Consider the following 15,337-nt stretch of genomic DNA (forward strand, 5'->3'; position numbering starts at 1 on the left):
GTAGCGATTTACTAACCAATATTTGTACTCCAATACTATTAGATGCATTTACTAAGCTTTAATTTTTTAGATCAAATTTCCAAATGTTTTATTAACATTATTAGGAAATACATTAAATAGTAAAAACTCACAAGTACAGCTTATGTTTGTATCGATTATCCTGTGGCAATTAAGTTCAAACTTTTACACACGTACCAACAACGTAAAGCGCTGGCGTCAGCAAGCCCACTAATAGCTTTTATTTACGTTTAGCAGATGGCACTGCAATCTCATGTTATTTTGAGTGGGAAACTCATCCCTAAAATACATCATGTGCAAACAATCAATATGTATATGCAAACATGTAGGTCTGCGTAAACAGAAGCTCACATACCAATATTTGTAACCAAGGGAACAGTCCATCAAACACAACCATAGTTGTTTAACTTCAGTATTTAGTTCATTCTCATTGTTAAAAAGATGACACCCATCAGGTGATGTGATTTTATAGGGCACATAGATTGTCTGTACATGCTACACTACCAAGGACAAAACCGGGCAATAACTTTACAGCGAAACTTTTCCAAGGATACTAGGTAATTACAAATATATCTAACATCAAGTTTACTTTTTGTAACTTTTCATTGTCCTGAATTATTTTAAGAATTCAAGGATCAAAATTTATAATGTTTATGAAGTGTGTTACACGCAAGTATATTTTTCTAGTTTTTAACATTTATGTAGAAGAATCTCTTTGAAGTTGTACACGGAAGTAATGTAACACTGAAACACATTGTTTTAATGTTTGAAACCTGTCCCTCGTTTTATTTAACATTTTGTTTCCATGTTTGCATTAACGCAAAGACGTACTGGATTATCTTCTGTATTCATTGTGGGAAATCAAACCCTAGATTTTAGCGTTGTAACTCCAGATTACAGCAAACCTACAGAAGATAACGTTTTGCCAAAATAAGGCCTTGGGGACACTCCATACATCTAAGTAGCATCTACATAAATATAACAATACTGTCTGTTCTATGTCCATATAGCTATTTAATTATATAAATCTAATAGTACTGTATGTTGTACGTCCGTGTAACTACTTATCTATATAAGTTTAATGCTACTGTCTGTTGTATATCCATATAAATATAATAGTACTGCCTGTTGTATGTCCATGTATTTACATGTCTATATAAATATAATAGCATTGTCTGTTAAGTCAATATAGCTACTTAATTATGTAAATCTAATAGTAATACTGTCTGTTGTAGGTCAATGTAACTACTTATCTATATAAATGTAACAGCACTGTCTGTTGTATGTCCATGTATCTACATGTCTATATAAATATAATAGTATTGTTTGTTGCATGTGCGTGTAGCTACTAATCCAGATAAATATAATAGTACTGTCTATGATACGTCCATGTAACTACTTATTTCTATAAATATAATAGTACTGTCTGTTGTATGTCCATCTAACTACATGTCTATATAAATACAACAGTACTGTCTGTTGTATGTCCCTATAACTACTTAAATATATAAATATAAGAGCACTGTCTTTTATTGTTACATCAATAAAAGATGTATCTAGATGTCTATATGAATATAACAGTACTGCCTGTTATATGTCTATGTATTTACATATATATATAAATATAATAATACTGTCTAATTAAGGCCGTATAACAAATTATCTATATAAATATAATAGTACTGTCTATTGTACGGCCGTGTAACAACTTATCTATATAAACATAATAACACTGTCTCTTCTGTATCCATATACCTACTTAATTATATAAATCTAAAAATACTAAAGTCTGTTGTATGTCGGTGTAACTACTTATCCATACAAATATAATAGCACTGTCTGTTGAATATCCATGTATCTAGTCATCTATATAAATATAACAGTACTGTCTGTTATATGTTCATGTATTTATATGAGTATGTAGGCATAATAGTACTGTTATATTTATATTATATCAAATATAATAGCAATATTTGTTGTATATCCAAATATCTAGTCATGTATATAAATATAACAGTACTGTCTGTTACATGTCCATGTATTTACATGAGTATATAGATATAATAGTAGTGTCTGTTTTACGGCCATGTAACAGCTTATCTATATAAATATAATAGTACTGTCTGTTGTATGTCTTTGTAACTACTTAACTATGTTAATATAATAGCACTGTCTGTTGTATGTCACTGTAACAAATTATCTATATAAATACAATAGTACTGACTGTTGTATGTCCGTGTAACAAATTATCTATATAAATACAACAGTACTGTCTGTTGTATGTCCGTATAGCTACTTAACTATATAAGTATAAAATCACTGTCTATTGTGTGTCCATATATCTGCATGTTCACATAATTACAATAGTACTGTTTGTTGTATATCCATGTATCTACATATCTATATAAACATAATGGTGGTGGCTGTTTTATGTCTATGTATTTACATGTTCAGGGAAATATAATAGTTCTGGCTATTGTACGTCTGTGTAACAACTTTGCAGTGTATTTTCACCATAAGTGGTATAGATGATTTTTTGGTTCAAGGGGAGTTTCAAATTTTTTAGTTTTAATGTTGTTTTTTTTGTCAATACAGCTGGTATTGATATTAAAACAAAGTTATCTACTTTATTTTGATGCCCATACCAGTCGTCTTCAGATTCATTTTTACGTCAATTTCGTGTTTCCATCACGAAATTTTCAGTTTTGCAGTTTGCGGTTTTTATATATGATTTTTTTGCACTTTTTACCACTACCTCACCTCCTGTGGATGGGTCTTCATCAATATTGGCATGGAGGCTATTGGGTCCAAATCTCAGTCTTGTGGTTTTACGGTCATTTGTTTACGGGCCCGGCATGACCAAGCGTGTTAAGGCGTTCGACTCGTAATCCGAGGGTCGCGGGTTCTAATCCCGGTTGCGCCAAACATGCTCGCCCTTTCAGCCATGCGAGCATTATAATGTGACGGTCAATCCCATTATTTGTTGGTAAAAGAGTAGCCCAAGAGTTGGCGGTGGGTAGTGATGACTAGCTGCCTTCCCTCTAGTCTTACACTGCTAAATTAGGGACGGCTAGCACAGATAGTCCTCGAGTAGCTTTGTGCGAAATTCAAAACAAACAAACATTTGTTTACGAGTAATTCTTTCTTGTTTATGGAACTTCACCAAATTTGGCACGAAGGTTCATTGGGTTCGTGCGGAGATAAATGCAAACTTTCGGTTTCATATTTTGAGTTTCGCAGTTTTTTATGGGAGTTTTTCACAATTACATACAAGGGAAGAAACTTTTTATGTCCTAAGACAACCCTTCTTTAATAATTAATTTACATAACTTCTGTCCACAACAGAAGGAGTACTCCAGCTAGTTGTATGTAATGACAGACACACTAGCTAGTCACTGCTTGCGGAAACAATAAAAATGTTTACAGTTTGATACACACTACGTGTAAACAGTTTTGTTGTTTTCAAGATACGTTATACAAATAATTGTCTATTCATGGACTAGAGGGAAGGTTATAATTAATATCACCCACCTCCTACTCTTGAGCTGTCGTCTAACCAAATAGTAGCAGTTACTATTTCTTTTATAGCTCATCCCAAAGTCGAAGAGAGTTATTGTGGGAACAGGGCACGAACCATAAACCCTTGAATTTAATCCATGCATGCCGACCACTCCCAGCCAACACATAAAAAATGTGCGTTTTAGACACTGAAATATTAAAATTTGTTTGTTTTTGAATTTCGCGCAAAGCTACACAAGGGCTATCTGAGCTAGCCGTCTCTAATTTAGCAGTGTAAGACTAGAGGGAAGGCAACTACTCATCACCACCCACCGCCAACTCTTGAGCTACTCTTTTATCAACGAATAGTTGGATTGACCGTCATATTATAACGCCCCCACAGCTGAAAGGTCTAGCATGTTTGGTGTGACGGGAATTCGAACCCGAGACCCTCAGATTACGAGTCGAACGCCTTAACCCACATGGCCATGCCGGGCGTATTATAATTTTTGTACATAACAAACAAACAAAACGAATTAACATTAACTGTTTGCAAAATATATTTCTTTACATCATGGACAGTCCAGCATGGTCAGGTAGATAAGGTGCTTGACTCGTCATCTGAGGGTTGCGAGTTCAAATCCCCATCACATCAAACATGCTCGCCCTTTCAGCCGTGGGAACGTTATAATGTGACAGTCAATCCTACTATTCTTTTGTAAAAGAGTGGCCCAAGAGTTGGCGGTTGGTGGTGATGACTAGCTGCCGTTCCTTTAGTCTTACACTGCTAAATTATGGACGGATAGCGCAGATGGCCCTCGTGCAGCTTTGCGCGAAATTCAAAAATCAAACAATACGTCATGGAAAATGAGAATTAAAACATAACCGAAATCGTGAGAACAACGAAAATAGAAAAATTCAATTTTTTCATAAATCCTCTACTGAAGAAATTGAAAGATATCAAATATTCAGATTGTTTTTGTTGTTTTGGTAGTCCTAATAATTTATTAGATATTTTGTTTTAGGTTTAGTGGCTACTTTCTCACGAAAGTTTAAAACTTTAGATGGAGTAACTACGAATCCTGTATTGCACACATTATTAAAATACGATGGAAGATATTGTTTTAAATTTATATAAGTAAGTCTATATTCCACAGAAATGCTTTGTGAAAAATATTTGATAAGTTATAAGTGAGTACGTTGATTATAAGTTTCAAATTTTCTCTTTGTTAACCTGAAGATGACCTAGGAAGATCGAAACGTTGTTCTCTGCTTGATTAGTAAAAGTGTTAATATCCATACAGGCCGTCCTGAGATACAAATATGAATAACATTGTTCAGTTCAGGAGCCAACAAAAACAATCCCATGGTTTATTTAAAACGTTACCTGAAAGTAACAGCTTTCACCTACAGAAATGAAGTACTTATAAATGACAGCTTTTTAGCGATACATTATAATGTGCAGAAAGGGTTAATAAAACTTCCTTGTCATCAAAAGTTAGGGTTAGAAACATTATTTACTTATAAAAAGAGATGAACGAGAGTAAATAATAATTTATGATATCAGCTACAGCCTGAACTATACCTACTGTATTTAGTGCCAACGAGGTCTTTCGTTAACACCAGAACTCAACGGCCGATTGTGATTCGACAGATGTAGTAGTGGTCTAAATGCTGTTACCCTGTAAACTGGATTAAACATGAGTATGAGAAGTGTTATGGTGTGAACGAGATTAAGCAATAGAATGGGAATAGCGTTATGATGGATTAAGAAAGAGTGTTGGAAGTGTTTTATGGTGTGAACTGGATTAAGAAAGAGCGTTGGACAGTTTAGTTTAAAAGCTGTGACAAAGATTAACATTATAACCACACAATTTATCACATGAATTATGGGTAATATATTCTGTTTATGTTAACAGCTTTGTTTATGCCAATGTATCCTGTTGATGTTAACAATTTGAATTCATGGTAATCTATATTGTTGATGTTAACAACTTGTTTCATGGTAATATATCGTGTTGATGTTAACAACTTGGTTCGTCGTAGTGTAATCTGATGATGTTAACGGTTTGGTTAATGGCAATATATATTGTTTATGTTAACAACTTAGTTCATGGTAATATATCCTGTTTATTTTAACAACTTCGTTCATGGTAATATATCGTGTTGATGTTAACAACTTGGTTCATGGTAATTTATCTTGTTGATGTTAAAAGCTTGGTTTGTAGTAATACATCGTGTTTTTGTTAACAACTTGGTTCATGGCAATATGTCCTGTTGATGTTAACAACTTGCTTCATGGTAATATATCCTGTTGATGTTAACAACTTGGTTCATGGTAATATATCCTGTTGATGTTAACAACTTGCTTCATGGTAATATATCCTGTTGATGTTAACAACTTGCTTCATGGTAATATATCCTGTTGATGTTAACAACTTGGTTCCTGGTAATATATCCTGTTGATGTTAACAACTTAATTCATGGTAATATTTGTCCTATTTCCGAATATATTCTTTGAATACGTTTGTTTGGTTCTGGTTGAAGAACCAGAACAGTTGTGTAACCTGCAGTTACACAAACGCTATTAAATGTTAAAGGTTTAATAACGATGCGCAAACGGGGCATTAAAAGGATAGAATATTTAAATAAATTAATTGAGGTTTACAATTTATAGATGGATTGTTTTATCGATAGATATATTAAATAAAACGTTCCATTTAGTGTAGCGAATATAAGTTCGTAGTCCTGGTTTGTTCTTAGCTTGAACATTCTGCGTATCAGATGATGTAGAGATACAAAAAAATGTTCTACGTCTCTAAAGACGTCTCATCAAAGACTGAATTTATTAAATAAATTGTTGAAATGAAACGTTGCTTCAAAAGAAACTATGACAGAAGATATGTGAACGCTCAAAAAAGTGTCGATTTAAACTTAAACAGAGCGTTGATTAAAATTATGTCAACAAAAACTTATTGATTTATTGAAGAGAACGAGCAGTACTCACGCGCTAATTTACCGTTATTAATAACTTAATGATCATACAAACACCACAGCATAACATTATTAAAAAATACTGGTATATTGGAAATAGTTGTTTATTGTTCGTTTTAGAGTTTCGCGCCAAGCTACACGAGGGCTTTTTTTGCGCAGTCATTTATTCTTGTGTTGTCGCCGAAATATTCCATTTTTGATTGTATTGTAACGTGATAATACGGAGATTGACGTAAGTCTGAAGTATTGTAACGTGATAATACACAGATTGACGTTAGTTTGATGTATTCTTATGTAATAACACGCATGTTGAAGTAAGTATGAAATATTCTAACGTGATAACATGCAAGTTGACGTAAGTCTAAAGTATTCAAACGTGATAATACGCAGATTGACGAAGTCTAAAATACTTTAACGCGATAACACGCGGGTCAATATAAGTCTGAAATTCACATATTTTGTTGAAGTACCAAGTCTCTTGCTGTTGAATATCATAGGTCGAAACAAACGAGTTATAATTACCCGAAAACAAATCATCATATTCATACAACATAAAGTGTGTTATATTTTACCAACAGCTGGTGTGAAAGTGTTATCAGTCTTGAGTCTACGGTGTGAATTGTTTAATTTTATTTAGAACCATTCTTTGTTATCTTTATTTCTTACAATCTCCAAAATATACAACGCTCAAAGTAAAGGGAAGTGGAAGTCGATGCTGTTAAAATATATGGTTTATAATAAGATGTCACGGACTTTCATGTGTGCACCTACAATCTTACTGTTTTGTTTGCTTTTGAATTTTGCGCAAAGCTACACGAGGGCTATCTGCGCTAGCCGTCCCTTGTAAGACTAAAGGGAAGGCAGCTAGTCATCACCACCCATCGCCAACTCTTGGGCTGCTCTTTTATCAACGAATAGTGGGATTGACCGTACATTATAACGCCCCCACGGCTGAAAGGGCGAGCAAGTTTAATGTGACGGAGATTCGAACCCGAGATCCTCAGATTACGAGTTGAACGCCTTAACCCACCTGGCCATGCCGGGCCAGCTATGCAGAGTTGGCTACTGACCTTGAAAAAAAGAACCAAACGGAAGTGAACATATCACTTGATCCGGCTAATGATCAAATGTCACTGCACAACAACTTTTTTGAAAGGTTTTGCTTCCTGAAAAGTTTTTGCTGATTGTGGCAGGTACCTGGTGGGTATGCACAAATATAGTTTTGGTTTTGCTTCATCACGTAGGAACTCTGAAAAATAGACAGTTAACTGTTTACCGGCAATAACGTATTTAATTGCGTTTATCTTTCTAATACCCTATTAAGTTCAAACATAATTAAAAGTGTTTTGCTCCTGATTTTCGTTTGTATTCAATGTCCGGTGCATCACGTTGCAGTGTCCAACAGTAGTCAGCAAACATTGACGGATTCCAGTTGCCCTGATATCGTTTTTCCATTATAGCAATGTCCTGGTGAAACTGAAGATTTCGATGAAACGGTACGTGATGGGCAAATTTCGATGTGATTTGCGTGATCAGCAGCTAAAAATCTACAAGGAACACCCAACAGTGTTCAAGAAGCAAAAACTTTGTTGTGCAGTGTAATCAGATTAAGGTATCTAGATTTTACATGTAGAGTGAAATCCCTACATTATTGGCAAAACAAATACAAACAGAACTTACAATACTAAAATGTTATTTTATTGTAAAACAGTCTTAAAGTACTATTATAATTTTAACTAAGTGAAAGGTATAGTGATAAAAACCGAGATTCTGTTCAAACACCAAGCTGTCGATAGACAAAGTCTAAACAGTTAAGTCTGTTATGTGATCATCAGCCGATCAAATGATAAATAACCTAGTTTTCTTTAAGCAGAAAGTATAACCGTTGCGTACATAACAGAACAATGTGTTACAAACAAACAAATTAAATCGTTGTAGCTATGGTTACCAGTGTTGGCATACAAAAACGTGTGCTTGTTTTTCACGTGTTTATGAACATATTTACTATAAACATTATGTGAGGAGAGAAAATTCGATAGATGCTATGAATAGAAGTCCAAAGACACAACCTTTGGGTGGATTGTTTATTTTTATTTAACTTTTATAACATTTCGACTAGTCGTGTGACCATCATTAAGTGTAGAAGATGTTATAAAAATCTTAAATAAAAATATTAATTCCACCTAAAACATGTATCTTTGGGCTTTTGTTATGTTCCAGTGTTAGCAAACTTTAGAAGTATTAGAATCTAAACTAAGATTGTGAGAAATAATTGTCTAAACGAATCAGCGGTTTAATGTTAATTATCTCTTTTTTTTTTTTTCATTGTATTCTGTGCTCTGCCCGCCATAAGTATCAAGTCCAGAATTTTATCAATGCATGGTAACTAGCCGCTAGGGGGCTCCATTGTGTTTCTATTAAAAGTATTTTGTTTGTTTGTCCGTTTATTTATACAAACAAAATGAGAAATATGTTGTTTACTTTAATCACCCATATCAAGATCTCCAGAAAGTAAAAAAGATGGTTAACTTTACTGTCTGATTCATTTCGTAGTTCAGCTTATTTGTGCCTGATAGTGTACATGTGTTTGTGACAAACAGCATATCTTTGTTGTGGAATATCAAATATCCAGAACAAATAACTGTCAACGAATCTATATAAGTAGTATATAGAACTATATAAATACAGTATAGTATATAAAACTACATAAATATAGTATATAAAACTATAAATAAAGTATATTATGTAGTATATAAAACTATAAATAAAGTATATTACGTAGTATATAAAACTATAAATAAAGTATATTATGTAGCATATAAAACTATATAAATATAGTATATTATATGGTATATAAAACTATATAAATAAAGTATATTATGTAGTATATAAATCTATATAAATATAGTATATTATATAGTATATAAAACTATAAATATAGTATATTGTGTCGTGTATAAAATTATATAAATATAGTAAATTATATTTTAAATGAAACTATATAAAGACAGTATATCATATAGTATATAAAACCTTCGACTTTATTCAATAAATATTAAAGTTTCTTATCAAATAAACTCCTGTTTCTGGTTACACGTTTTGCCAGAAAACATATAATTATCTGTTTCTGTTTAGACATTTAGAATAATTTTTTTTATCAGATGACCTAAAGACAACTACTCAAAAACCTCAAAGGATGTACATTCCCTGAGTTTTGACTCCTTCCCCCCTCTTCATACTTACAACGCTAAATATTGTGTTTTAATATTGGTAGTAGACACAGCATAGACAACCCATTGTAGAGTTTTTAGCTTAACAACCAGTAAACAATTCTTGGATCTTCTTTCATCTGAGTTTAAAGTTAGCAATTTAACTGAGTGACCGACCATTCAAAAATCTATATTATTTTAAATAAAGTCGATTTGTTGGAGTGCTTTAAAAATGTGCAGTCTTCGTTCAAAATAATCGATTTTGTTGTAAAAAGCCTCAGAAAGTAAAAGTATCGTGAAGTGTAATTTCCCCGGGGTCACAAGAACAGGAAGCAGTTTATAACAGGCGGAAAAAAAAAGCGTAGAATATTTGTAAGTTATTTTAATTGTTTCCTTATCTTCTGTAACTCTATTTTCCCCTTCGAGTTAGAACTATAAAAATGATAATTACTTGACAACTATTCCATCCAAAAGCTATGTTTAATCTTATATATATTAATATATTTTCTGTACTATTACGTAGCATTTTTGCGTCTAGGTGACAGTAACAAAATGAACAACAGATGACAATAAATGAGGAAGATTATGTGAATTACTTTGTCCTCTTGAGAGGCCTGGCATGGCCTAGCGCGTTAAGGCGTGCGCTTCGTAATCTTAGGGTCGCGGGTTCGCGCCAAACATGCTTGCCCTCCCAGCCGTGGGGGCGTTATAATGTGACGGTCAATCCCACTATTCGTCGGTAAAAGAGTAGCCCAAGAGTTGGCGGTGGGTGGTGATGACTAGCTGCCTTCCCTCTAGTCTTACACTGCTAAATTAGGGAGGGCTAGCACAGATAGCCCTCGAGTAGCTTTGTGCGAAATTCCAAAACAAATTGTCCTCTTGAGACCTTAGATTTATATATAAAACAATAAACACACATTACACACGAAAACTACAGAAGCATGTCATGATACTAACATAAATCCATACAAAATATGTTGGTTTTTCCCATTTTAATTTTTCCTGGTCTTTCCCATAACGGTTAGTAATTCGGGTTGTTTTTGATCTGATTGTCGTTAAGCGCAAAACTGCACAATGAGCAATTTTTTCTATGCCAACCAAGAGTACTGAAACCCGTTTTTTAGCGTCGTAAGCCTATAAACTTAAAAATAACACACTAAGGGGCACCAATTAGTTTAAAAACACCGTACCTTCACTGGTTTTGATTTTATGCCTGTATGTATTTCCATAGTAGATACTGTATTTTTAACTAATAGAAAATAAACACAGTTTAATTTAGTAGTTTCTTAATGAATTTTTTCGTAATGTTGTAGATATCGACATACTAGAGAAACACTGTATGATATGGATAAAGAAATCCTGAACACCTAACATTGCCTTCGCCATCATGTCTGACAGAAGTATAAAATTGAATGTCAACCATGGCAGAAACGTTTCAACAAGGTCCAACTTCTCGTCAACGAGCCAAAGATCGACACTTGTTTCAGTTACAAGTCGATATTCATCTGGGAGGCAGAGTGTTGGCGCCAATGTTCTTATTATCGTTGGATTGTTGTTGAGCTTCTTCGGCTTAGCTATGACACTTGCTGGAGTTTATGTTGAATTTACTCATTCTGAAACTCAAGAGGCATTTATGGGAATCGGCCCTTCCCTGATCGGAATTGGCATTTTTTTTCTCTTTCTTCGTCTATTCTTCTGCCCCACATACCTAGGTAGCTGTTGTAAAAGGTTAAGTCGTTTAATTCCAACAAAAAACGTCATAAATCCTCGTTCTTCTAGTAAGGACGCCATCTCAAGGACAACTTCTGCAAAAAGATTCAACAGAAAATCTCCGGTAAGGGGTTCTGGCGCCAGTTCAGCAGGAAATACAAATGTATTAACAAAACCTGCTCTTCGCTCAATAAATAAACCCAGTACTACTGGTAAAGTGAATTTTCTTCCAGAAGACGAAACTAAGGACACTAAAACCTGCGAAAATCGACGAGATTTGGAAACCAATACTGCCGTGCGATCGTCATCCGATATTCTTCGACCTACAACTCAAGACAGTTTTATTAATGTTGTCAACGTTTCTCGTGAACAACAGATACAAAGCGGAAATGTAGAAAGCAGACCTAACGTTGATTTGAAGTCCACAAAATCGAACTCATTGGAATTTTTAGACGACTTTAGTGAAACTGTAAGAGAACTTGGACTCAAATGAAAGATGACTTCATGACGAATTATAATCTACCTTGAACTAATGGTCTTTGTTTGTGTAAATATTTATTAATTCAAAGAAAAGCCCCTATGAGGTTTATCGACATAAACTTACATAAACTGAGAACTGTGAGTAAAATACGATCGATATGACAACACCATATACCGTTTACCCTAATTGATCATTTATAAAACTCAATCTACCATACTAATAAAAATTAAATAAAACAGATTTGTTCTAAATTTCTCGCAAAGCTACACGAGGGTTTTTCTTTCTGCGCTAATTTAACTGTAGGATAGGTAGCTAGTCATCACCCCTAATGGCCAACTCTTTGGCTACGGTTTTTTTATTTCCACCATTGGAAGTGAGAGCATGTTTGTTGAGAGGGAAAGAGAACAAGCAAATTATAAGGTGAGAACCTTAACCACCTAGTCATATAGGGCTTCCTAAATAAGGTGTTATTTTATCAATAAGTTAGTGATATTCATGTAAAAAGTACTAAATTAGGTGTTATTTTATAAACAAGATAGTAATGTTTGTGTAAAAAGCACTGAATCAGGTGTTATTTAATAATAAGTTAGTAATTATTATGCAAAAAGTATTGAATTAGGTGTTATTTTATAAATAAATTAATACTGTTTACGTAAAAAATACTGAATTAGGTGTTATTTTATAAACAATATAATTATTTGTATGTAAAAATAATGAATTAGGTGCTGAAATTAGTATAAACATCAGATTCTCACGTCTCCTAATGGCACAGTGGTACGTCGGTAAAATTAGAACGCTAGAATTCGGGTTTCGATACCAGTAGTGGGCAGAGCACAGACAGCCCATTGTGTAGCTTTGCGCTTAACTACAAACAGATAATATACTGAAACCAAGAGAAAATCTTTTTTTTAAGTAACTCATACGTCCACAAACATTTTGACTTTTTTGTTTTTGTTTTATCCATGTTATGAATGCATTACTCACAATGTAGTTATTGTTTGTTTATCTTTCATGCCATTGTCGCGCCAAACATGCTCGCCCTCCCAGCCGTGGGGGCATTATAATGTGACGGTCAATCCCACTATTCGTTGGTAAAAGAGTAGCCCAAAAGTTGGCGGTGGGTGGTGATGACTAGCTGCCTTCCCTCTAGTCTTACACTGCTAAATTAGGGACGGCTAGCACAGATAGCCCTCGAGTAGCTTTGTGCGAAATTCCAAAACAAACAAACTTTCATGCCGCTAGGTTACTAGGGGACAACAATACAAATATTTATCACAATTAAGTATTAAATATTTTTGAAGAGATAATTTTTTCACACATTGTAAATGAAAGAAAAGTAGTGTTGTAGCATTATTTTATTTCTGGTGAAATCTGTTAACGTATCTAGTAAAAATAATTCAACGTTCAGTCTACATCACGAAAACAATCAACTTTATTCATGCTTTAACATTGCTACAAGCTCGTACACGGTCGTTAATTGTCGAAGGCGTTTACTTCCACGAAACAAATCAATTTACTTTACGAAGAAACTTGATAAGCTATCACTAACTAATTCGCTTTAAGCATCTTTCTGAAAAGCGCTGCACACTTCACAATTACTTCGTATTTATAATCTATCTTTAAAAAAATCCTTGATGTCGCTTTCTTAGAACTTCCTAATCTAAGCCTACTTTTTAAAACCGGTTAGTCTGAGTCATATTGTTAAAACTCATTAGATAACATTTAAATTACAACATTGAAAATATTGCTTACAGCATAACGTTAAGAGCTTTGGGTTGGAGGAATTATCTGAAACGAAATGTCGAGTTTTTTACTTGTTTGCAATCGAATTAAGAAAGAAAATTTGACAGAATACTTCATCGGAGTGAACGATTTTCTCTAATTTGGCGAAGCGTGATTAAAACTCTTTTATCTGTTATACAATATTAGAATTAGCCTTACAATCTTTTTAACACTACATTCTTTACTCATTCCCTTAGTGTTTGTTTTATTTTAAATTGACGCAGTTTGCTCAATCCAGATCTCGTCATGGCAGTTGGGAAACAACACACTGTTTATATACCCAATTTGTTACAACAATAGTTGTAATGTTGTGAAGGTAAGAACACCTTTCGTATAATAGAGAAGCATAAAACGTTGGTATTAAGAAAAGTATATGTTATAACACTATATTTTCATGGTTGTCGGCGATGCATATAATAGGCACAGTATGGTTGAAATACGCTCCTTCTTTGTAAAAAAAACCTAAGAGATTGAATGAAAAATGTTAAAGACATAACAAGCGCTTATGCCTTGAGAGAATAATCAAATTTACTTCAATGACCTTTTTTATATTAGAAATTATCTTAGTTGTCTTATTAAACTTATCTGAAGCTAATGGTTCACCCATCTAATGAGAACATTGTCTTCGAACAAAGCTAAAACAAGTGGGTGAAGGCATATTCAACTTTCAAAGATATTAATGTATTTATGTTACTTTAGGTTCTGGGCTTTGACTTCTAATAAACAACTTTAACAAATGATTCCATCGCACGTTCTCTGTATTCTGAGAATTTGATTTATAAATCTAATAAATATTAGTCATAGTTTGAAATAGCGTGGTTCATTCATCTAACATAGTATTGGTTACGGTTTCAAGTAACGTCATTCTTTCTACTTATGCAATATTAGTCACGGTTTAAAATAACGTGGCGCCTGGCTGAAAATAATTTGAGAAACGTTTCTGTAGTACATATTGATGTATAAAGTACATCTTAATAATAGTAATAAACGACCTTACAACATCAAATATTTAATTTTTATTTAACTGTATGCTCAACGTTTCACTTTAGGTTTTTTTAGGTAGGATTTTGTGGAAGAAATCTGGTCTCATAAAGTTGTTTATTACTAGTGTTCACATGTAACGTTGACAACGCTTAATTTTGTACAAAATAAAGAGATAATAATCCTTACTGATACATTGTCGTTCTAAACCAAAAAGAAAACTACACGGAAACATACTAGTACTGAAGATACGTTTGTTGCTACAGAATTACTAAGTCATGGATGTATAATTAAATGCTATTTGTATATATTTATTTATTATTACTAACGTTCGTTATAAGACCAATTAAAGTACAGCACTATTACTATCGACCGCAGTTTTTCTGCTACGATCCATACAACTGGAATACTCAAGCACCATTATTATTACCTATTGGTAAGTAGGAAAACTAACTATGTGTTTTAGATATGCAGACTTTTATAATATAGCATAGAATATCATGCACGAGCCTTCCCCAACATAGTTTAATACATCTTGTACAGAGCAGTAAATAGAATACTTAATTACTTTTCTGTAGTCTCATGGCGTATATTAAGATCGGTGGATTGGTTTGTACATCGGCGAAACGCTTCTGGTATTGAAGGCCACGTGTCAGAAGGCTGT

The 15,337-nt window shown here is 33.6% G+C and overlaps 1 protein-coding gene across 1 annotated transcript; it reads left to right on the forward strand.

Annotated features, from left to right (window-relative positions):
• Positions 1 to 359: 359 nt before the first annotated feature.
• Positions 360 to 14,819, forward strand: LOC143225402 (uncharacterized). The gene is made up of 2 exons (XM_076454747.1): positions 360 to 575; positions 11,033 to 14,819. Exon 2 carries the CDS (start codon positions 11,107 to 11,109, stop codon positions 11,920 to 11,922), a length of 816 nt encoding a protein of 271 aa, XP_076310862.1. The 5' UTR covers positions 360 to 575; positions 11,033 to 11,106; the 3' UTR covers positions 11,923 to 14,819.
• Positions 14,820 to 15,337: the final 518 nt, after the last annotated feature.

The sequence above is a fragment of the Tachypleus tridentatus genome, chromosome 9, assembly GCF_004210375.1.
Source record: "Tachypleus tridentatus isolate NWPU-2018 chromosome 9, ASM421037v1, whole genome shotgun sequence".
Lineage (NCBI taxonomy): Eukaryota > Metazoa > Arthropoda > Merostomata > Xiphosura > Limulidae > Tachypleus > Tachypleus tridentatus.

What these genes read in the sequence shown, in the direction of transcription:
- LOC143225402 (XM_076454747.1), top strand. Translation starts at nt 11,107, where the DNA reads ATGTCTGACAGAAGTATAAAATTGAATGTCAACCATGGCAGAAACGTT.